The 22,811-nt window shown below is 39.5% G+C and overlaps 2 protein-coding genes across 6 annotated transcripts in view; one reads left to right on the top strand and one right to left on the bottom strand.

The window, feature by feature from the left end:
• Positions 1-22,656, top strand: part of SPATA7 (spermatogenesis associated 7) — an 84,559-nt gene extending 61,903 nt beyond the window's left edge. For all 4 annotated transcript variants that reach the window (XM_003940913.3, XM_003940912.3, XM_074392861.1 and 1 more), the window contains one exon: positions 145-22,656. In XM_003940913.3, coding sequence (XP_003940962.2) covers positions 145-729 — 585 coding nt within the window. In that variant the 3' untranslated portion in view covers positions 730-22,656. The remainder of the gene's footprint in view (positions 1-144) is intronic.
• Positions 19,436-22,811, bottom strand: part of PTPN21 (protein tyrosine phosphatase non-receptor type 21) — an 88,838-nt gene continuing 85,462 nt past the window's right edge. For both annotated transcript variants that reach the window (XM_039469244.2, XM_074392860.1), the window contains 2 exons: positions 22,496-22,656; positions 19,436-21,845 (listed from right to left, as the gene is read on the bottom strand). In XM_039469244.2, the coding sequence (XP_039325178.2) occupies positions 21,717-21,845; positions 22,496-22,656 (290 nt within the window). In that variant the 3' untranslated portion in view covers positions 19,436-21,716. The remainder of the gene's footprint in view (positions 21,846-22,495; positions 22,657-22,811) is intronic.

Raw genomic sequence — 22,811 nt, 5'->3', positions numbered from 1 at the left:
GCTTTGTTTTCCCTTGAACTTTTTTGAGGGTGGTGGTGAGAGAAGTGAAAGGGAAAGTATTAATCCTGTGAGATTTGCAGCATTGCAGTCAAAATTTAATTTGACTTAATAAATGTAATTGTTCTAATTTTTTCTTAATGCTAGGAAAAAATGCGCCACCTGCTGCATGTCCTGAAGGTAGACTTAGGCTGCACCTCGGAGAAAAACTTGGTAAAGCAAAATGATGTTGATATGTTGGATTTATTTGATTTTGAAAAGGCTGGGAATTCAGAACCAAAAAAGTTCAAAAATGAAAGTGAAGTAACAATTCTGCAGGAACGTCAAGAATACCAAACGGCTTTGGATATGTTATTGTCTGTACCAAAGGATGAGAATGAGATATTCCCTTCACCAACTGAATTTTTCATGCCTATTTATAAATCGAAGGATTCAGAAGGGGTTATAATTCAACAGGTGAATGACGAAACGAATCTTGAACCTGCAACTTTGGATGAAAATAATCCAAGTATTTCAGACAGTTTAACAGATCAGGAAACTTCTGTGAATGTCATTGAAGGTGACAGTGACACTGAAAAGGTTGAGATTTCAAATGGATTATGCTGTCTTGACACATCACTCTCCCAATCTGTTCAGTTCTCCAGTGTCAAAGGTGACAATAATCATGACATAGAATTATCAGCTCTTAAAATCATGGAAATGAGCATTGAGGACTGCCCTTTGGATGTTTAGTCTTCGCTAATAAATACCTCAGATGGCAAGTAACTCAATATTACTTTTCTTCCTTTTTTAAAAATGTATGTATTAAGATTTCTGTATTAGTTTTCTGTGCTGCAATAATAAGTTACCAGAAACTTAGCGGCCTAATGTGCCACACATTTATTATTTATCCCACAGTTTCTGTGGATCAGGAGTCTAAGCACAGTTGAGCTGGGTCCTCTACTCTGGGTCTCACAAGGCTACCGCACAATCAAGGCAGACGCTGGGCTGTGTTCTCATCTAGAGGCTTGTTGGCAGTTATTTTCCTTGCAACTGTAGATTTGACGGCTTCGTTGTCTTGCTGGGCAATGGCTAGAGGCTGCCTATAGTTCTTTGCCACTTGGCCCTTTCCTTAGGGAAGTTACAACATGCCTGCTTGCTTTTTTTTTTTTTTTTTAAGGGTATCAGGAAAACCAGAGGGATTCTGTTAACAAGATGGAGTCTTATGTAATGTAACACAATGACAATAGTGACTTTCTATCCTTTGCCATGTTCTTTTGGTTAGAAGCCAGTCACAGGTCTTGCCCACACTTAAGGGTTGGGGATGTATACAAGGGTGTGAATGCCAGATCACAGGAATCACTGGGGTCGTCTGAGAATCTGCTGGCCTCAATTTCTAAAATTACTTATCAGAGGAAACATATTTTACCCTTATTTTCAGAGGAACATATTTTACCCAGACATGAAATGGTTTTGTAGGCTATGGGAAATGGTTTAAGATCTGGTGTGGGTCTTGAAGCATTGGTCCTTGTCTGCAGTGTCTTTAATTTCTTTTTTCTCAATTTCCTGCAATATCTAAAGCCTCGAGGACCTTCCAATTGTCAGTTACCCAGGAAAATCTGTCAGCTAGCTGAGATCTTGTCTCTTCTTTTGAGCACAAACATTCCATCAGACCTGTCTGAAGCCCTCCCCTACCTTTGTAGCTCATGAATGAGACCCTAACTATTAGAACATGGCCCAGAAAATTCATCTCTAATTATATCTTTTCAATTATTTACAATAATATAATTGAATATTTGTGTGCCCATTACATAAAAAGTTTCATGCTTAGATACTGTGGAGGGTAAAACAACCCATTTTTGTTTTGTAAGCTATATTTTAATTTTATATTTAAAAAAATACAACCCAAGTATCCTTCTAAAAAGGTAACAATGACTTCCAAGTACCCTGTTCTTTAACTTGGGCTTTTATTATGCTTTGGCTATACCAGTGTTTCCCAAAGGGTGGTACATACCTCTAGAGATCTGAGAGTTGATTTTTAGTGGTATATGGATGACAGGTCCATCTCATTCATGGGGTGTTGAACATCACCACTGTCTTCAGGATTCAGACTCAGGCACAACCTGCAAAGCACAATATAGTAGGACTGAGCATCTGACCCACTTCTCCCTACCACCCTCCTCCCCACCCCACCCCCAGTGTCGGAATCCCCAACTCATCCTGCTGCAACCCTTCCTTGGCCCACCTCCCCTCAACTCTCACCTCTGGACTTCTTCCCTTTAACCCTCTAAGCAATACCATGACTCCCCTCTTGCAGTCCTCTTAAACCTCCTGAAATAACCTCAGCTCTATTCTTGGTTCCCAGCCTGGGTCTCCCCATCTGTCAGCCTTTACTCCTCTATTTGCTTCTTGGGTTCTACCGTTTCTCAGCCCCAGGGTTCCTGTCTTCAGTCCTAACCTCACTCTTCCACAAACCTTCTCATCCCATTCACCATGTAACTACTTCAGACCTACTGACCTGGCCCAAATTTTCCTTTCTTGGCTGGAGCTACCTCTGTCTTTCTGGAGATACTCTCAGAAACTATCTCCTGGCTCCTGTTCTCCACGCTTTGGTCCACACCCCAGACCTGCCTTATTTGACATGTCCCCAGAGCATGTCTCTATGCGGTAACTCTGGGTATAGCTTCTTGTCTCTGGAGCCATGACCCATTCTAACTTGGATACCTATGAGGACAATTTGTTGTAATCCTTTATTTCCCCTTTAGGTTTTAAAAGATGAGTTGATTTAAATAAATATTAAAAATGGTTCTTGAATGTGGCAAAAGTATTATGAAGGTAAGATGTAAGTGGTAAGTTTGGGAAACAGCACTTAAACTCTTCGAGCAGCATCTTTTTTTTTTTTTTCTCATAAGACATCTTGTTATAGCATCAAGCAGCATCTTAGTTTATATATTTCCCTCTTCCTTCTCACACAGCCCATCAGCTGAGGCTGAGAGGCATGATGAATGGGAGTGTGCCTTCTGAGCCAGTTTGCCTGGGTTTGATTCCTTTTGAGCTGTGAGTTTGAGCTGGGTTACTAAGCGTGAGTGTGGGGGTAATTATAGAGCCTTTATCATAGAGTACAAGAATTAAATGAGCTTGCATGAGAATTAAATACAGGCTGCTGCTACTGGTTTTGTGTGTGTGTGTGTGTGTGTGTGTGTGTGTGTGTGTGTGTGTGTTTGCTATTTATTTTTTATTTCAGTAGGTTTTTGGGAACAGGCGATGTTTAGTTACATGAACGAATTCTTCAGTGGTAACTTCTGAGATTTCGGTGCACCCAGCACTCAAGCAGTGTACACTGTACCCAATGTGTAGTCTTTTATCCCTCGCTCCCCTCCTACCCTTTCCCCTGAGACCCCGAAGTCCATTGTATTATTCTTATGCCTTTGCCTGTCATAGCTTAGCTCCTACTTATGAATGAGAACATACGATGTTTGGTTTTCCATTCCTGAGTTACTTCACTTAGAATAATGGTCCCCAATTCCATCTAGGTTGCTGCAAATGCCATTATTTCATTCCTTTTTATGGCTGAGTAGTATTCAGTTGTATACATATATATACACACACACATATACATACACACACCACATTTATTCACTCATTGATTGGTAAGCATTTGGGCTGGTTCCATATTTTTGCAATTGTGAATTGTGCTTCTATAAACATGTGTGTGCAAGTATCTTTTTTGTATAATGACTTCTCTTCCTTTGGGTATATACTCAGGAGTGGGATTGCTGGATCAAATGATAGATCTACCCTTAGTTATTTAAGGAATCTCCACACTGTTTTCCATAGTGGTTGCATTAGTTTACATTCCTACTAACAGTGTAAAAGTGTTCCCTTTTCTCCACATCCACACCAATATCTACTATTTTTTTATTTTTTGATTATGGCCATTCTTGGAAGAGTTAGATGGTATCACATTGCGGTTTTGATTTGCATTGCTCTGATCATTAGTGATGTTGAGCATTTTTTCATTTGTTTGTTGGCCATTTGTATATCTTCTTTTAGGAATTGTCTATTCATGTCCTTAGCCCATTGTTGATGGAATTGTTTGTTTTTTTTCTTGCTGATTTGTTTGAATTCCTAATAGATGCTGGATATTAGTCCTTTTGTCAGATGTGTAGATTGCAAAGATTTTCTCCCACTCTGTGGGTTGTCTGTTTACCAATTATTTCTTTTGCTGTGCAGAAGCTTTTTAGTTTAATTAAGTCCCATCTATTTATCTTTGTTTTTGTTGCATTTGCTTTTGGGTTCTTGGTTATAAATAGTTTGCCTAAGCCAGCGTCTAGAAAGGTTTTTTTTGATGTTATCTTCTAGAATTTTTGTGGTTTCAGCTCTTAGCCACTTTTTATGGCTGCATAGAATTCCATAAGTCTTTGATCCATCTTGAGTTGATTTTTCTATAAGGTGAGAGATGAGGATCGGGTTTCATTCTACATGTGGCTTGCCAATTGTACCAGCACCATTTGTTGAATAGCTTTGTTGAAGATCAGTTCACTGTAAGTCGAGTCTTTGACTTTATTTCTGGGTTCTCTATTCCATTGCTTTGGTCTATATGCCTTTTTTTTTTTTTTCTTTTTTTGAGATGGAGTCTCACTCTGTCATCCAGGCTGGAGTGCAGTGGTGTGATCTCAGCTCACTACAACCTCCCTCTCTGAAGTTCAAGCGATTCTCCTACCTCAGCCTCCCAAGTAGCTCACCACCACATCCAGCTAATTTTTGTATTTTTAGTAGAGATGGGGTTTCACTATGTTGGCCAGGCTGGTCTGAAACTCTTGACCTCAGGTGATCCACCCACCTCAGCCTCCCAAAGTGCTGGAATTACAGGCAGGAGCCACTGCACTTGGCCTATATGCCAATTTTTATACTAGCACCATGCTGCTTTGGTCACTATGGCCTTATAGTTTGAAGTCAGGTAGTGTGATGCCTCCAGATTTGTTCTTTTTGTTTAGTCTTGCTTTAGCTTTGTGGGCTCTTTTTTGGTATTATATGAATTTTAGGATTTTTTTTCTATTTTTCTGTTCTGTGAAGAATGATGGGCGGTATTTTGATGGGAGTTGCATTAAATTTGTAGATTGCTTTTGGTACTATTGTCATTTTCACAATATTGATTCTGTCTATCCATGAGTGTGATGTTTCCGTTTGTTTGTGTCATCTATTATTTCCTTCAGCAGTGTTTTTTAGTTTTCCTTGTAGAGGTCTTCCACCTCCTTGGTTAAGTATATTTCTAAGTTTGTTTGTTTGTTTGTTTGTTTGTTTTTTGCAGCTACTATAAAAGGGGCTGAGTTCTTGATTGGATTCTCAGCTTGATCACTGCTGATGCATAGCAGTGCTACTGATTTGTTTACATTACTTTTGTATCCTGAAATTTTGCTGAATTCATTTATCGATTTAGGAGCTTTTTGGATGAGTCGTGGGGTTTTCTAGGTATAGAAAACAGGTATTTTCTAGGTATTGTCATCAGCAAACAGCAGCAGTTTCACTTCCTCTGTACCACTTTGCTCTGATCTTGGTTATTTCTTTACTTCTGCTGGGTTTGGGTGTGGTTGGTTCTTGTTTTCCCAGCTCCTTGAGGTGTGACCTTAGATTGTCTATTTGTACTCTTTCAGACTTTATTTTTTTAATTGTACTTTAGGTTCTAGGGTGCATGGGCAAATCATGCAGGATTGTTGCATAGGTACACACATGGCAAGGTGGTTTGCTGCCTTCATCCCCACTATCACCTGTATCTGGTATTTCCCCCCCTCATTATCCCTCCCCACCCTCCCCACTCCCACTTTCCCTCCCTTAGTCCCCCACTACTGAACACAGTGTGTGATGCTCCCCTCCATGTCCATGTGTTCTCATTGTTCAACACCTGCCTATGAGTGATAACATGTGGTTTTGGGTTTTCTGTTCTTACGTCAGTTTGCTGAGAATGATGGTTTCCAGATTCATCCATGTCCCTATGAAGGACATGAACTTACCATTTTTTATGGCTGCATAGTATTCCATGGTGTATATGTGCCACATTTTCTTTATCCAGTCTATCAATGATGGACATTTGGATGGTTCCAAGTCTTTACTATTGTAAACAGTGCGGCAATGAACATGTGTGTGCCTGTGTCTTTATTATAGAACAATTTATAATCCTTTGGATATATATCCAGTAATGGGATTGCTGGGTCAAATGGTATTTCTACTTCTAGGTCCTTGAGGAATCACCACACTGTCTTCCACAATGGTTGAACTAATTTACACTCCCACCAACAGTGTAAAAGTGTTCCTATTTCTCCACATCCTCTCCAACATCTGTTGTCTCCAGGTTTTTTAATGATTGCCATTCTAACTGGCGTGAGATGATATCTCAATGTGGTTTTGATTTGCATTTCTCTACTGACCAGTGATGATGAGCATTTTTCATACGTTTGTTAGCTTCATATATGTCTTCTTTTGTAAAGTATCTGTTCATATCCTTCGCCCACTTTTGAATGGGTTTTTTTTTTGTTTTTTGTTGGTGGTGTTTTTTTTTTTTTGTTTTTTTTTTTGTAAATCTGTTTTAGTTCTTTGTAGATTCTGGATATTGGCCCTTTGTCAGATGGGTAGATTACAAAAATTTTTTACCATTCTGTTGGTTGCTCATTCGCTCTTATGATTGTTTTCTTTCCTGTACAGAAGCTCTGGAGTTTAATTAGATCCCATTTGTCTATTTTGGCTTTTGTTGCCAATGCTTTTGGTGTTTTAGCCATGAAGTCCTTGCCTATGCCTATGTCCTGAATGGTTTTGCCTAGGTTTTCTTCTAGGGTTTTTATGGTGTTAGGTCTTATGTTTAGATCTTTAATCCATCTGGCGTTAATTTTAGTGTAAAGTGTCAGGAAGGGGTCCAGTTTCTGCTTTCTGCACATGGCTAGCCAGGTTTCCCAACACCATTTATTAAACGAGAATCCTTTCCCCATTGCTTGTTTTTGTGAGGTTTGTCAAAAATCAGATGGTTGTAGATGTGTGGTGTTGCTTCTGAGGCCTCTGTTGTGTTCCATTGGTCTTTGTCTCTGTTTTTGTCCCAGTACCATGCTGTTTTGATTACCGTGGCCTTGTTAGTATAGTTTGAAGTCAGGCAGTGTGATGCCTCCAGCTTTGTTCTTTTTGCTTAGAATCATTTTGTCTATGCGGGCTCTCTTTTGGTTCTGTCTGAAGTTTGAAGTGGTTTTTTCCAGTTCTGTGAAGAAGGTCATTGGTAGCTTGATGGAGATATCATTGAATCTATAAATTATTTTGGGCAGTATGGCCATTTTCCGATGTTGATTCTTCCCAGCCATGAGTTTGGGATGTTTTTCCGTCTGTTTGTGTCCTCTCCTATTTCACTGAGCAGTGGTTTGTAGTTCTCCTTGAAGAGGTCCTTTACATCCTTTGTTAGTTGTATTCCTAGGTATATTATTCTCTTTGTAGCAATTGTGAATGGGAGATCACTTTTGATTTGGCTCTCTGTTTGTCTGTTGTTGGTGTGTAGAAATGCTTGTGATTTCTAACTTTTTGATGTAGGCATTTAAGGCTATGAACTTTCGTCTTAGTTCTGCCTTTGTTATATTCCAGAAGTTTTGATACGTTGTGTCACTGTTATCATTCAGTTCAAAGAATTTTTTAATTTCTGTCTTGATTTCATTGTTGACCCAATGATCTAATTTCCATTTATTGGCATAGCTTCGAGGGTTCCTTTTGGAGTTGATTTCTAATTTTATTATACTGTGGTCTGTGATAGTACTTGATAAGATTTTATTTTAATGTGTTGAGATTTGTTTTGTGGCCTATCATATATAGTCTATCTTAGAGAATGTTTCTTGTGCTAATTAATAGAATGTTTGCAATTGTGGAGTAGAATATTCCATAAAAATCTGTTAAGTCCATTTTTTTTCTAGGGTATACTTTAAGTTCGTTGTTTCTTTATTGATTTTCTGTCTAGATGACCTGTCTACTGCTGTCAGTGGAGTATTGAAGTCCCTCCACTAGTATTGTGTTGCCATCTTATTTCATTTCTTAGGTCTACTAGTAATTGTTTTATAAATATGGGAGCTCCAGTGTGAGGTGTGTATATATACATTTAGGACTGTGGTATTTTCCTGCTGGACTAGTCCTTTTATTATTATATAATTCCCCTCTTTGTCATTTTTAACTGCTGTTGCCTTAAAGTTTCCTTTGTGTGATACAAGAATAACTACTCCTGCTTACTTTTGGTGTCTATTTGCATGGAAAGCTATTCCATTGGTAACAAATATCCCATTGGTATTTTGTTGGTAATTTTTAAATTACTATTTCAATCTTGCTGCTTGTTATTGGTCTGCTTAGAGTTTCTATTTCTTCCTAGGTTAATGTAGGAAGGTTGTATATTTCCAGGAATTTATCCATCTCCTCTAGGTTTTCTAGTTACTCCATTCAAGGTATTCCACACAAATGGACACCAAAAGCAAGCAGGAGTAGCTATTTTACCCCTTTACCATTCTATCCCTTTACTTAAGTTTATGTGAGTCTTTATGTGTCAGGTGAGTCTCTTGAAGATAGCAGATACTTGATTGATGAATTATTATCCATTCTGCCATTTTGTATCTTTTAAGTGGAGCATTTAGGCCATTTACATTCAATATTAATATTGATATGTAAGGTACTGTTCTATTCATTGTACTATTTGTTACCTGAATACCTTCGTTTTGTTTTTTTTTTTTTTTCATTGTGTTTTTGTTTCGTAGTTCCTGTGAGATTTATGCTTTAGGGACATTCTGTTTTGGTGATTTTAAAGATTTAAGATTTAGAGCCCCTACTAGCAATCCTATAGTACTGGCTTGATAGTGGTAAATTCTCTCAGCGTTTGTTTTTCTGAAAAAGAATATCTTTCCTTCAAGGCTTAGTTTTGCTGGTTACAAAATTCTTGGCTAATAATTGTCTTGTTTAAGGAAGCTAAAGATAGGACCCCAATGCCTTCCAGCTTGTAGGGTTTCTGCTGAGAAATCTGCTGTTAATCTGATAAGTTTTTTTTATAGGTTACCTGAAACTTTTGCCTCATAGCTCTTAAGATTGTCTTTCATTTTTCTTGACTTAGGTGACCTGATGACTCTGTGACTAGGCAATGATCTTTTTATGCTGAATTTCCCAGGTGTTTTTCGAACTTCTTATATTTGGATGTCTAGATCTCTAGCAAGGCCAAGGAAGTTTTCTTCAATTATTCCCTCAAATGTGTTTTCTAAAGTTTTAGATTTCTATTCTTCCTCAGGAACACCAGTTAGTCTTAGGTTTGGCTATTTAACATAATCCCAAACTTCTTGGAGGTTTTGATCATTTCTTAAATTCTGTTTTATTTTGTCTTTGTCATATTGGGTTAATTTGAAAGCCTTGTGTTTGATCCATGAAGTTTCTTTCTTCCACTTGTTCAATTCTATTGCTGAGACTTCCTGGTGCATTTTGCTTTTTGCATTTCTCTAAATGTGTTCTTCATTTCTAGAAATTGTGCTTTTCATTTTGTTTTGTTTTGTTTTGTTTTAAGATGACATTTCACTCTTGTTGCCCAGGCTGGAATGCAATGGTGCAATCTTGGCTACCTGCAACCTCAGTCTCCTGGGTTCAAGTGATTCTCCTGTCTTACCCTCCTGAATAGCTGGGATTACAGGCACCTGCCACCACGCCCAGCTGATTTTTGTGTTTTTAGTAGAGACAGGGTTCACAATGTTGGCTAGGCTGGTTTTGACCTCAGGTGATCCACCTGCCTTGGCCTCCCAAACTGCTAGGATTGCAGGCATGAGCCACGGTGCCCAGCTATGACTGTTTTTTACTTATGCTATTTCACTGGACATTTTGCTATTTGTATCCTATATCTTTTTTTCTTTTTCTCATTGAGAGAGAGTCTTGCTCTGCCACCCAGGCTGGAGTACAGTAGCACAGTCTTGGCTCACTGCAACTGCTGCCTCCAGGTTCAAGCAGTTCTCCTGCCTCAGCCTCCCCAGTAGCTGGAATTACAGGTGCCCACCACCATGCCCAGCTAATTTTTACATTTTTAGCAGAGACAGAGTTTTGCCATGTTGACCAGGCTAGTCTATCTCCTGGCCTCAAGCGATCCACCTGCATCAGCCTCCCAAAGTGTTGGGATTATAGATGTGAGCCACCACACCTGGCCCTGTATCATTTTTTATTTCTTTAAGTTGGACTTTACCATTCTCTGGTGTCTCCTTGATTGACTTAATAGTCAACCTTCTGAATTCTTTTTCTGTCAATTCAGAGATTTTGTTTTGGTTTGGATCCACTGCTGGTGAGCTACTGTGATCTTTTGGGGGTGTTAAAAGCCTTGTTTTATTACCAGAGTTGTTTTTCTGGTTTCTTTTCATTTGGGTAGACTATGTCAGAGGGAAGATCTGGGATTCAAGGGCTGTATTCGGATTCTTTTGACCCGCAGGATGCTCCTTTGATGTACTCTCCCCTTTCCCCTAGGGGTGGGGTTTCCTAAGAGCCAAACTGCAGTGATAGTTATTTCTTTTCTGGATCTAGTCACCAGGAAAGCTACCGGACTTCAGGCTGGTACTGGGGAGTTTCCACAGAGTCCTGAGATGTGATTCATCTTCAGGTCTTTCAGCCATGGATACCAGCACCTGCCCAGGTGGAGGCAGCAGGAGAGTGAAGTGGAACCCTATGCAGGTCCTTGGTTGTATTTTTGTTAAGGGTACTGGTTTTGTGTTGGTTGGCCTCCAGCCAGGAGGTGGCGCTTTCAAGAGTGCATCAGCTGCTGTATTAGAGGGGGAATCACCCTGTGGGCAGGGCCATAGAGCTCCCAAGAGATTATGCCTTTGTCTTTAGAGTTTCTTGGCTGTCCCACAGAGCCTGCAGCAGCAATTCACCTCCTTCTCTCTGCTGAATCCTCTTGGCTTTCTTGGTATGTTCCTTTGGTAGTTCTTGGAGCAAACGTTCACAATATGGGTCTCCACACGCTGCTCTGTCCATCTGAGTGGGTGCTGCAAGTTAGTCCTGCCTCCTATTCACCGTCTTCCCTCCAGTATACCCCTTGCTGCTACTGTTTTTAACCATGCCACTGTCTTCTTTAAAACACCTTTGAGAGTTTGCACTTGCTAACACAATAAAGTGCAGGCCCTTTTGCATTTTCTATGTTACGTTTTCCTTCCCAGTTCATCTCTTGCCATCCTCTCACAAGCTCCCTGTGTCAATCACACCTACTCGCTTGTTCTTCACACAGAGGTCCTCTCTCTCCATGTATCTGCTCAGAGTATCATTTTCCCTCTTTGGCAACCTGGAGTCTTCATTTATAGCCCAGGTGGAATATAACACCTCCTGTGAATCCTTGAGTGGTTGCCCTAACATTTGTCCCTCCTACCCCAGCTCTGTGATCTGGAATCTGTCTTATTACATGAGTTGTATAATATTGTTTGCCCAGTTTGTCCCTAGACTGTAAGATTCTCAAGAGGAAGGACCTGTTTCTCTTTGGATACCCAGCTTGACAATTAATGCATTTGCTTATGGAGGAAGATAGTTTGAACTTAATGGGAGGTTTAGTTTAAGACAAGCAATAGGAAAAACAAGATTTTCCTCTTCTCTTTATACTCGGAAAGCTCTAGTTCCACAGTGTAGAAAGAAGAATGTAGCAGATGGCTAGGCTACATGAAAATGTATTTGCTCACATTTTAAATGGTGTAAAATATAAATTAACATCATCATTAGAAGTCTTACTTTAAAAAAATCACATGTTCTCAATAAAGTCAATAAGTAAAGATCAGAACAGCTTTTGTGGGCACGACCCTGTACTTTGCAAAGTGAACTGATTAGCTGTATGGTCGCCAATGAATTGCTTTATTCTAAACCTTGATGTTTTTGTTTTCTCAGACCTTACAGGAATGAAGGGCTTTGGTTTTAAAGAGCTTGGACTAGATGATCCAAAGATTTCTTTTTATTACCAAAATTAGTTTAATTCTTAAGATCTGTAGAAATTAAAATGGAAATAATTTATATTTGAAGTAGAAACACCTATTCACTCTTCATGTGCTGGTATAGTATTGGAAATCAGTCTGCTAAACTGAGTCATACCCCAGCGATAGAAGATGCCACCCTGAGTGACTTTCCCCAGTAGCCAGATCGAACCAATAACAAGTAGCATATCCTAATGGAACGAATCCGGGAGGAAGATTTTTTTGGGGCTGGAATAAGGAAAGTTTTGCACCAAGGCGAAGCTTGTTGCCTTGTGCATTCTGTTTTGTGCTCATATTCAAGTTTTGAGGCAAAAACACCTAGTAGTTCTGGACATGATGCCTCCATACTCACCTAGTTTTCCCAACCCAGCAGACTGTCAAGTTTCTCCTGAGAGAAAGAATATATCATTGTATTAGTTTCCTGTTGCTGCTGTAACAAGTTACCCAAACATTAACTCATTGTCTTACAGTTTTGGAACTCAAGTCCTAAAATCAAGCTATTGCTGAGGCTGCATTCCTCCTGGAGGTTCTAGGGGAGAATGTTTCCTTGCATTTACCAGCTTGCACAGGCTGCCTGCATTCCTTCACTTGTGGCGTCTTCCCCCATATTCCAGGCCAACTGTGAAGCATCTTTAAATCTCTCTACTGAAGACCCTGGTGATTACTTTGTGTCCACCTGGATAATCCAGGTAATCCCCCAACTCAAAATGCGTAATTTGATCACATCTGAACAGTCCCTTTTGCCATGTAAAATGTGTAACTTCAGCAAATTAGGACATGGACCTTTCTGGTGAGCCACTATTCAACCTACCACAACTATAAATATCATTAACCTAAAAAGAATGGCCTAAGTTGGCTCGGTGTGGTGGCTCGCCTATAATCCCAGCACTTTGGGAGGCCAAGATGGGAGGACCGCTTGAGCTCAAGAGTTCAAGATCAGCCTGGTCTATAGAGTGAGACCCCCATCTCTACAAATAAATAAAAATTAAAATTGAAATTAAAAACTTAGCCAGGAGTGGTGATGCATACCTGTAGCCCTAGCTAACTGGGAGGCTAAGGCAAGAGAATCACCTGAATCCAGGAGATGGAGGCTGCAGTGAGTTATGATCAGACCACTGCACTCCACCCTGGGTGACAGAGTGAGACCCTATCTCAAAAAGGAAAAAAAAAAAAAGCCTAAATAGACTTTAGGTTATTTTAGTTATAGCTTGGCCATATGAGTCCCAAATTAGGATCTATATTAAATGTCCATTGATTTTTAATTACTAAAGCATGATTCTCAAACTTTAATGTCCATCAAAATCACCTAGAATACTAAAGCGCTTTCTGGGCCCCATCCCCATAGCTTCTGACTCAGAAGTTTTAGATCTGGGGCAAGGCACAAGAATTTGCATTTCTAACGATTCCAGACCCTGCTGCTACTGGTCCAAAAGCAACCCCACTGGAAGATTGAATAAAGTGGACACAACAAATAGCATATGTTCTACTTCAGGGATGGCCACATGAGGAGCTCTGCCAGCCCACTGTGAAAATGGTATCAAACCTTTATTCGAGTGTATTGATTGACCCACAAATATCCTGATTAATGAAGCTAGCTAGCTTGGCAAGATGCATTCTAACTCTTAAAGTGATTGATTACTGTGGAGATGTGTGATGACAGATTGGCATGTACTAAAAGCAGCATCTCTTGCCTGGTACATTATTAAAAATAATCCAATGGGGAAATAGGACTAATTTAATTACATGCCTTTATGCAGTAAGATCTACAGTGGAAAAAGAGGCAAAATAGCTTTAATTGCACTATAATATATTCACACACAAATCATATCTTGCTTTAAACATTTATTTTTTATGGCAAAAATAGAACATATATTTATTTCACATATATTATATTTTGCCATTCAAGCCTTTTTGCCTATAAAAGGTACACACCTTTACAAACCAATAAGTTTAGAAGAATTAAGCTCTTCTGATTATACATTTTTACATTATTGATCAGACAGTAGCACATAAAATTTCTTTTTAAACTAGAAAATACTAGACAATTATTTATGCTACCATTTTGAAAAGGTAGAATTCCAGTGCATTGCTTGAATTACAGAGCAAATTTCTAAATTTGCTGTATGAAAATGTATTTTGTATAAGTTTTATCCAAATTTTGGTTTTAGGTTTGTCAGACATATTAAATCATAATAACCTCTCTTGGAATTTTTATTTAAATAGCAAAATTCTTAAACTAAGCTTTGCTCAATGTGTTATGATTAGGGTTTGGATTGCTTCCATTTTTAACCAGATAGTACAACACAAAAATATAAACTGAATTTCTGATTATAGTGCAGTTCTTTATGTGAACCAAAGAGCTTTGTTGTAAATCAGAATATCTTCCTCTATTAAGCACAATAGATTAAAACATTGTAATGACTGCATAGAAAATACTCAGTTAACATGTAACATTAACATTGGCATGATAAAAATGTTTTAGAATGTAAAAAATTATTGGAGAACAGTTAAAAAGCAAAAATAGGCCGGGTGCAGTGGCTCACGCCTGTAATCCCAGCACTTTGGGAGGCCAAGGTGGGTGGATCACCGAGGTCAAGAGATCGAGACCGTCCTGGTCAACATGGTGAAACCCCGTCTCTACTAAAAATACAAAAATTAGCTGGGCATGGTGGCACGTGCCTGTAATCCCAGCTACTCGGGAGGCTGAGGCAGGAGAATTGCCTGAACCCAGGAGGCAGAGGTTGAGGTGAGCCGAGATTGCACCATTGCACTCCAGCCTGGGTAACAAGAGCGAAACTCCGTCTCAAAAAAAAAGCAAAAATATATTATCCTAGTGCCAGTCTTTTGAATAAGGTATGACTGCATGAGTTTGTTTTTTTTTTAAAGACTTGATACATTGACAATTTTTAAATTTTGCTTCCATTTTCAATGTGTTTTTTAGAAATTGAGTGTACTGATAAGTAGGTAATAGTTTAATTCTATTAGAAATTAAGCTGCTTATGTTTAATATGGAATTCTAAAACATCTTATATAGAGAGGGTCTAAACTGATCATATTCACAGAAATTTTTCAGAAACATTAAGAATCATCCCTACACAACTACTTTAATTTCTCTGTTGTGCCACAAAAACCAAACTACTCAAATAAAACCCACTGGAGCTCTCCTAACCTAAAAGTGGTTGTAGGCTGGTCACAGTGGCTCATGCCTATAATCCTGAGGCAGGAGGATCTTCTGAGCTCAGGAGTTTGAGACAAGCCTGAGCAACAAAGGAAGACCCCATCTCTACAAAGAAAAATTGCTTAATTAGCTGGGCATGCTGATGTGCATCTGTCATTGAAGGATTTACAGTGGGCTATGACTGTGCCACTGCACTTCAGGCTGAAAGTGAGACCCTGTCTCAAAGAAAGAAAAATCAGTGGTTGAAAATTAAATAGTATTTTTTCTTACTTTTTTTTTTGTTTACCTTTTTGTTTGACTTACAGGGGTTTAAGTATTCTGTATTATTATCTTTTTTACTACCTGTTCTAGAAATAAATTTGTCATCTCTGGAGAATATTCAGTTTTTTTCAAGCTATTTGTTGGTCTGAACCAGCGTTGCACAGTAAAACTATAAAACCCTACCAAAATCCTTTCAGGATACTTGTCTTAAGATTAAATTGGCTGGGCGCGGTGGCTCAAGCCTGTAATCCCAGCACTTTGGGAGGCTGAGGTGGGTGGATCACGAGGTCAAGAGATCAAGACTGTCCCGGTCAACATGGTGAAACCCCGTCTCTACTAAAAATACAAAAAATTCGCTGGGCATAGTGGCGCGTGCCTGTAATCCCAGCTACTCAGGAGGCTGAGGCAGGAGAATTGCCTGAACCTGGGAGGCGGAGGTTGCGGTGAGCCGAGATCGCGCCATTGCACTCCAGCCTGGGTAACAAGAGCGAAACTCCGTCTCAAAAAAAAAAAAAGATTAAATTACATTTCAATATATTAATTACTGTAACAAAATATTTGTCTCATTCAATGGTCTATCAGTTTCAAGTGATTTCTAATAAACTTCCAGGATAAAAAAATTTGAACCATATCAGCAGCATATGGTAGCAGTCTGAGCTGTAATGCCTGTATCTTATGAAATGAATATATTTATATTCCCTGTTCATTTGTTCAGTTTTTCTCAGCTGATGAGCAGACAGAAATGAAAACTAGTTATTAAATCTGTACTAGTCTCATCAGCCTACCCAAAAAATTGAGGCCTGACAGACTCATATCCTGTCTAACCCAGGTAATCAACCTTCTGAATTTCTTTGCAATGGACATCTGCTTTTAGGGTGAATGTGGAACTTCAGTATTAGTGTTTCACCAAGTTTTGAGAGTGAATTTAAAATACACATGAACACTTAAATGTCAATAGTATTGAATTTGACATCTGAAATTAAGTACGTATTCTTTTTACACACTTTAAAAACCACCTACCAGTTCAGTTAAAATTGTAGGTCTATTAACACAAATTGTGTCACTCGTGTCCTGCCCATAGCCAGTGCAGGTACACCACATTGTTGATTCAGAGCCAAGGGATTTTATAGATTTTAAAGTCTTTTATTTGACACACCACAAAGTCATTTAATGGAAGTTAAGGAATAATGATCAAAATACTTACTAGTTTAATAAGTAATTTTCAGAAATTTGGGACAGTATGTGAACCATACTGTTACTGAAGTTCTACGGAAGTTCAAACACAATGGTTCCTCTCTTGTACTTATTTATATTAAAGCATAACTCAAAAGTGTTTACTATCCCTTTAGTAACCTATAAAATGTTGGAAGATGATGTTTAGATGTTCTTTAGATTTTTGAAAACTATTTTTTAAAATACACGAGTGATGTAAATATTTTTGGAAATACAGTCTGCAGACAGATCGTAATTTGACTTGCATGTGACCTAGGGATATCCTCTATATAGAAACATTTGCCTTGAACTGCTGCTCCCTAGCTGGGTGCTGAAGACCTTCAACTTCCTTCTTGGGCCGTCCCTTACTTCCCTTTTCAAGCCAGGAATGCTAAGGAGGACATATAAGTGACAACAGGAAAGGAAGGGGTAAGTTTTGCCAATTCGCCCTCCACCCCCTGCCCCACTTCAGACAGTTTCATTAGTAGCATCCCTGCTCACATTATAAGCCGCATTCTGCTCCTTACCCATGCACAGCTCAAGTTTCTGCAACAAACGCTGGCATACTTTCTGTAAAGTTTCCCCAGAAAGCACTTGACTAGTTTGACTTCGGTTGCTTTCTGAGTCCAGGTTGCCACTGCCTGGCAGGAGCAGTGATAATTTATTCTCTGATCTCACCAGCAGGGTACAGTAGGGAGAGAAGTTGGCCCGATTTCTTGGGAGTACAGAACACATGTGCCTTGGTTCTGTACCACTGCTTACCTTTCAGGGCCCCTATGGTTTGAGTAAGCTGTGGGGGGCCCAAACTAAGAGAGTTAACACCAAGAGTATTGTTTGCATGGGTAAATATTACTAAAAGTCAACATACAAGTGAACTTTTAGAGCATATATTAGGGAACTACCTGAAAAACACAGAAAACTATGCCACCACTTTAACAAACCAAGGATGGATTTCAAATGTTTTCTAAAATCCCCTCTACCCAGGTACCCCAAAACATGCAAACTGTGATCTGAATTTCCTGATGTTTCCTCATTTTCGTTTTGTTTAAGACAAAGTCCCGCTCTGTCACCCAGGCTGGAGTGCAGTCTCCCAACTTCACGCAATTCTCCTTCCGTTGCTGGGATTACAGACCTGCACCAGCATGCATGACAGGTGTGAGCTACCACGACCAGCCTTCCTCATTTTTCTATAATTTTAGATAGTAGGGTAAATGGAGCGCTTATCTACAGGAATTTGAAAAGCTCATATTCTTTTGATAAATGTTTTCCCAGGCAAATTTTTAATCCAGCTATTCCTCTACTTTTAATATATCCATCCCTCAGCTCAAAAGAAAGCCCACTTCAATATTGATTCTTTTAAAAAAACTGGAAAGGGATAGATACAGCTTGTTCCACATGAAATCCTGCTGAGAAGCAAATTCAACTCCATTTCTATCCAAAAGAGTTCCTTTAAAAAATCTGATTTACAGCCAGGAGCAGTTGCTCACGCCTGTAATCCCAGCACTTTGGGAGGCCGAGGTGGGCGGATCACCTGAGGTCAGGAGTTTGAGACCAGCCTGGCCAACATGGTGAAACCCCATCACTACTAAAAATACAAAAATTAGCTGGGCATAGTGGTGTACATCTGTAATCCCAGCTACTTGGGAGGCCAAGGCAGGAGAATCGCTTGAACCCAGAAGGTGGAGGTTACAGTCAGCCAAGATAGTGCCATTGTACTATCTTGATAGTGCTGCCTGGGTGACAGAGCGAGACTCCATCTCAAAGAATCTGATTTACAATAGTAATTCCTATTTCCATTTGTTCATGCAAATCTCAAATAATAAACCTGCTCTTGGTAAGTTGCAGCTAACCTCCAGTTTATTTTACCATACATAGTTGTATGGCAAATATTTAAATTTTCTTAATACTGTAAACATTAACATCTGAAATGAGTGTTCTCTTCTGATGGTGAAAGCTTCACAGAAAAGCTGGCCATGTCATGCCGTCATCACTCACACTACCATGCTCTCCTCCTTCCTGTGCTTCTGGCTAGACATTGCTTTCTGGAAGTTTCTAAAGCAGCACAGGCTTTCTTAGAAGCCTTACTGTCTCCCAAAACACTTTTAATTCAGCCAAAGGGTTTTAAAGACTAAATTCTGGCATTTTCTGAATGCTTCACGGATGATCCAGGAGAAATTAATAATGAATAACTACAATATGCATTCCAAATGATATTCTAAAATGAGCACTTTCTCACCAGGCACAGTGGCTAACACCTGTAATCCCAGCACTTTGGGAGGCCAAGGCGGGTGGATTACCTGAGGTCAAGGGTTGGAGACCAGCCTGGCCAACATGGTGAAACCCCATCACCACTAAAAATACAAAAATTAGCCAGGCATACTGGAACATGCCTGTAATCCCAGTTACTCAGGAGGCTGAGGCAGGAGAATCGCTTGAACCCAGGAGGCAGAGGTTACAGTGAGCCAAGACTGTGCCACTGCACTCTAGCGTGGGTAACAGAGCAAGACTCCATCTCAAAAATAAAAAATAAAAAAATAAATGAGTACTTTCTGTGCTCAAAACTATCAACTAAAACATTTCATCAAAAGATGCCACTAATCAGGAAAACAGATGCCAGAGATACCAAAATTGATCAGTGGAAAACACTGGTTATAACTACTTTTTATGAAATTGCACATTTTAATAATTTTTATTAAAAGACACTAAGATACCTAAATACATGAAGCACTGTATAAGTTTGACAGATACTAATATACTCATTTCAGAGGCAGTAAACTTATGGACCCTTAACGTTCTCGTATGCTCTTGAAAATCACACTATTTCAAAGCTCAGTAATATGACAGATTTTTATTCAGAAATCCTTTCATATTCACCAGCTGCAATTAAAAATTTAAAGTTACATGGCTCTTAGAAACGATGTCAAACATGCAACATTTTAAGAGTGATAGATTTAAACATTAACTTTGCCCCCAGAAGTTTACTTATCAAATTATTACAACAGGAACACAAGTAGACCATATATTACTCTTTAGATTTGTTTTACAATATGTTCTTGTCAACAAGCTACTTCAATATGTTTAAACCTGACAGAAAAGCATTTTCACAAAAACATACCATGGAGAGGGAAGGGAAGGGGAAGAAGCACTTTTTCTAGAGATGGAAAATAGTCCCAGTAAAAAATTCTTACTCCTTTCTTCTAAGGGGCTCTTTCTGAACATTTTCACTTAGTTTTATTGTTCTTTAAAAAGGACTTTAAAAAGAATTTTGTATTTAAAATTTTTATTTTGTTCCTACATGAGAAGTGTGCCTACTTTCAATTTTCATTAATACCTTCTGAGTTTTCCTCTTAGGTGGCTGGCTTCTGGGTAAGGTAGAGTTAGGCTGGTACGCACACTCTGTAGGAAGTCTGTCTCATGGCTGACACACATGTGCTCATGGAAGTGAGTTAAACTGCTTTAGGAGTGACATGGGAATCAGAATGATGCCTAGAAGAGTGTAATTTGGGAAACAGCCCTAGATTTGACATTTTGGAAGCTTTCCATTGTGAGAAGAACCCAAAATGAAGGAAAAAGGACAGGGTTCCTCAGCTACATCTCATTCATCTGTACCTACTCAGCGGTCATTGCGACAAGGCCATCTTCATCTGGGCCAGAGATGACACACTCCCCCTGTAACTGAGCCTGGCTCTATCTACTGGGATGTGCCTAAATGGGATGGGTGAGCGGGCACTAAACAGCTAACACTGACCAGGGAACTAAGGAGCTAAAATGCAAGTACCTCTTGAATACCACAGCAATTGCTGTGCACAAATTTGGACTATATTTTTGGGAGAAGAGGTGAAAACTATTATTAACTATCCCTTTCCACCAAAAGGAAAAACAACCCTATTCAAGGCTTCTTTTAATGATAATGCTGAATTTATTTATATATATAAAAAAATACAGGTTTAGGTGGAAAAACCCCAAGGAAACAGTAAGTCACCGGTGTGACAGGACTTGAATTCCCTGGGGACAGTGCTGTGGGGTCTACCCCCATACACCAAGCCCCTGCTCAGCATCCCAGCACCTCAGTCTGAGTGTAGATAATACTGCATTTTTGCAAAGATGAAGGCATCCTGCACTTACCACCATGCTCTACTTACTCTTGTCCTAGTCATCTTACATACTCAGTCCCCACTGTCTCCCAGAACACCTCTCAGTGCCCACTGTCACTGTGTCATCTACAAAGCAACACATATATTAAAACTCAGATTTGTTTTTAACAAAAAAGTGCTTAAAACCACCCTAGGCAATTGTTTTTCACTTCATTTTCAACCTATAAAATCAAAGTCATTTAATCTATGAATAATACTGAAAAAATAATGTTTATTCTCTTACATTTTAAATAACATGCCTTCATCCCCAACTTTACATGAACTGACTCATTTCAGTATCTAAATGAGTTGAGCTCTCGTTTGAAAAATAGAGAAGGTACAGCTCTATCGAATTTTTAGGATAAAAAATATTCTGGATAGAAAAATGTTTTTGATGTTTCAAAATAACACTTTTAGATTCTCAGTATAGTTTTGAATTTGGTAACTAAACTATTAAAACCCAAGGTTTTTTTTAAAAAAAATAACAAAAGATAACATGATTTTTAAATACAAAGTTATATAGGAGCCACTCATATCTGTGGATCATACCTACACAAAGTTCTCACTAGAAAATCCCTAAATATTTGTCATAAAATAAAACTCCATTATCAAAAACTCATTTAAGATAGAAATCTATGCACTTTAATGATTGCCAGAATTGCCCAGCATAGCTTCAGTAAAAGAGAGAATTGTCTAGAAAATACAATCTCCAAAATGTGTGCAAGTACTGCAAACTGGACAGACCGGGGCAGGGCAAGGCCCTTGAAGCCAAGTCCTCCTTGAGCACCTTTCCCAGGTTAGAAATCTCCTCAGCCCGCGCTTCTCGCGTTTCCTTCGGTGTGCCTCCATTACGACTGCACCATTTATGTCCCAGTGCAGTGCTGCGTGGATCAAGTGTCAAGGGGAAAGGATGAGCTAGGCAAGCGCTTTTTTAAAGCTGTAAACGCTTCACATGACTGGCCGCGTAAGAACTGTGGGAGCTTAGATGAGCCTGGAGCTTTTCAGGAACTGGATGAGGACTCTGTACACAAATGTGTACTGGCAGAGAGTCTGCACCAGCATCATTCTCTGTTGCCTCAGCATGTCCAGCACTCTCGGGATGTCCAGCACCTGGGTTGAGAGAAACAGTGATGAAGGTAATGCGTTCCCGGGGTGTCAGAAAGGATGGGAAGACACCAGCGTCCTAGCAGAAACCTGGTTAGGAGATGGACAGTCTCTTTTCCACCCTAGCGTCTTCTAGAAATAAGCCATGATTGCCTACCTCTGATTTTCTGATTGGTTTTAACTATATACAGAATGTCCATGCAGACTATTTCTTCAACTTTCCCTGGGTGTAGCTCACTGACTTGGTATGGTTGGACATAATTACCGTATCTCACTAAATAACAAGATTCTGCGGAAACACAGTGTGCTAAGTGCTATCAATATCTAGCTATTTCCCGCAAGGGCTCTGGGCAGTATGAATCCTCCTTAAGATGTGAACAGGAAGAAAGGGTTCTGAGCTCAAATTTGAAAAACTCCGGGTAAGTAAAAGAAGTTCAAACAGCTTTATCATACGACTTCTCACAGTCTTTAATATGCTAACTGGTACTGAGACTCTCCAAGAAGACAAAGCCTTTTGCAGGGAACATGAATAATGTCTTGAGGACACCACAGTCCAAGGAAATGTGTGTAACAAGAGCTATTAGGTCACTATGTCCCTCTCTTCCCCACCCCCTTATTTCCACCCAGAAAGGCCAGGCGATCGTAAGAGCCATCACCTCATTGTGTTCCAGGCAGGCAATCATGATCTCCGACAAAATAACCACGCCAGTCCTTCCTACCCCAGCACTGCAGTGGACCAACAACGGAGGGTTGGGGCTTTGGGGATCACTTGTACTATTTGTATGGCGTCGAACAGACTGGATCTCTTCAAGGTATGCTGTGGAAAATCAATGAAATAGAAAATACTCAAGGATCAAGGCATATCACATCAGTGATTCAATTTTCATATTCTCTCCACGGATTGAGAGGACTGCAGATAAAGAGCACTGGGTGCCAATTAACCAAACCCAACCACCAAGGGACAGTGTGACC

This window comes from Saimiri boliviensis, chromosome 2, assembly GCF_048565385.1.
Source record: "Saimiri boliviensis isolate mSaiBol1 chromosome 2, mSaiBol1.pri, whole genome shotgun sequence".
Classification (NCBI taxonomy): domain Eukaryota; kingdom Metazoa; phylum Chordata; class Mammalia; order Primates; family Cebidae; genus Saimiri; species Saimiri boliviensis.
Note: the sequence above shows the minus strand (reverse complement) of the source record. Positions and strands in the feature narration are given on the sequence as shown.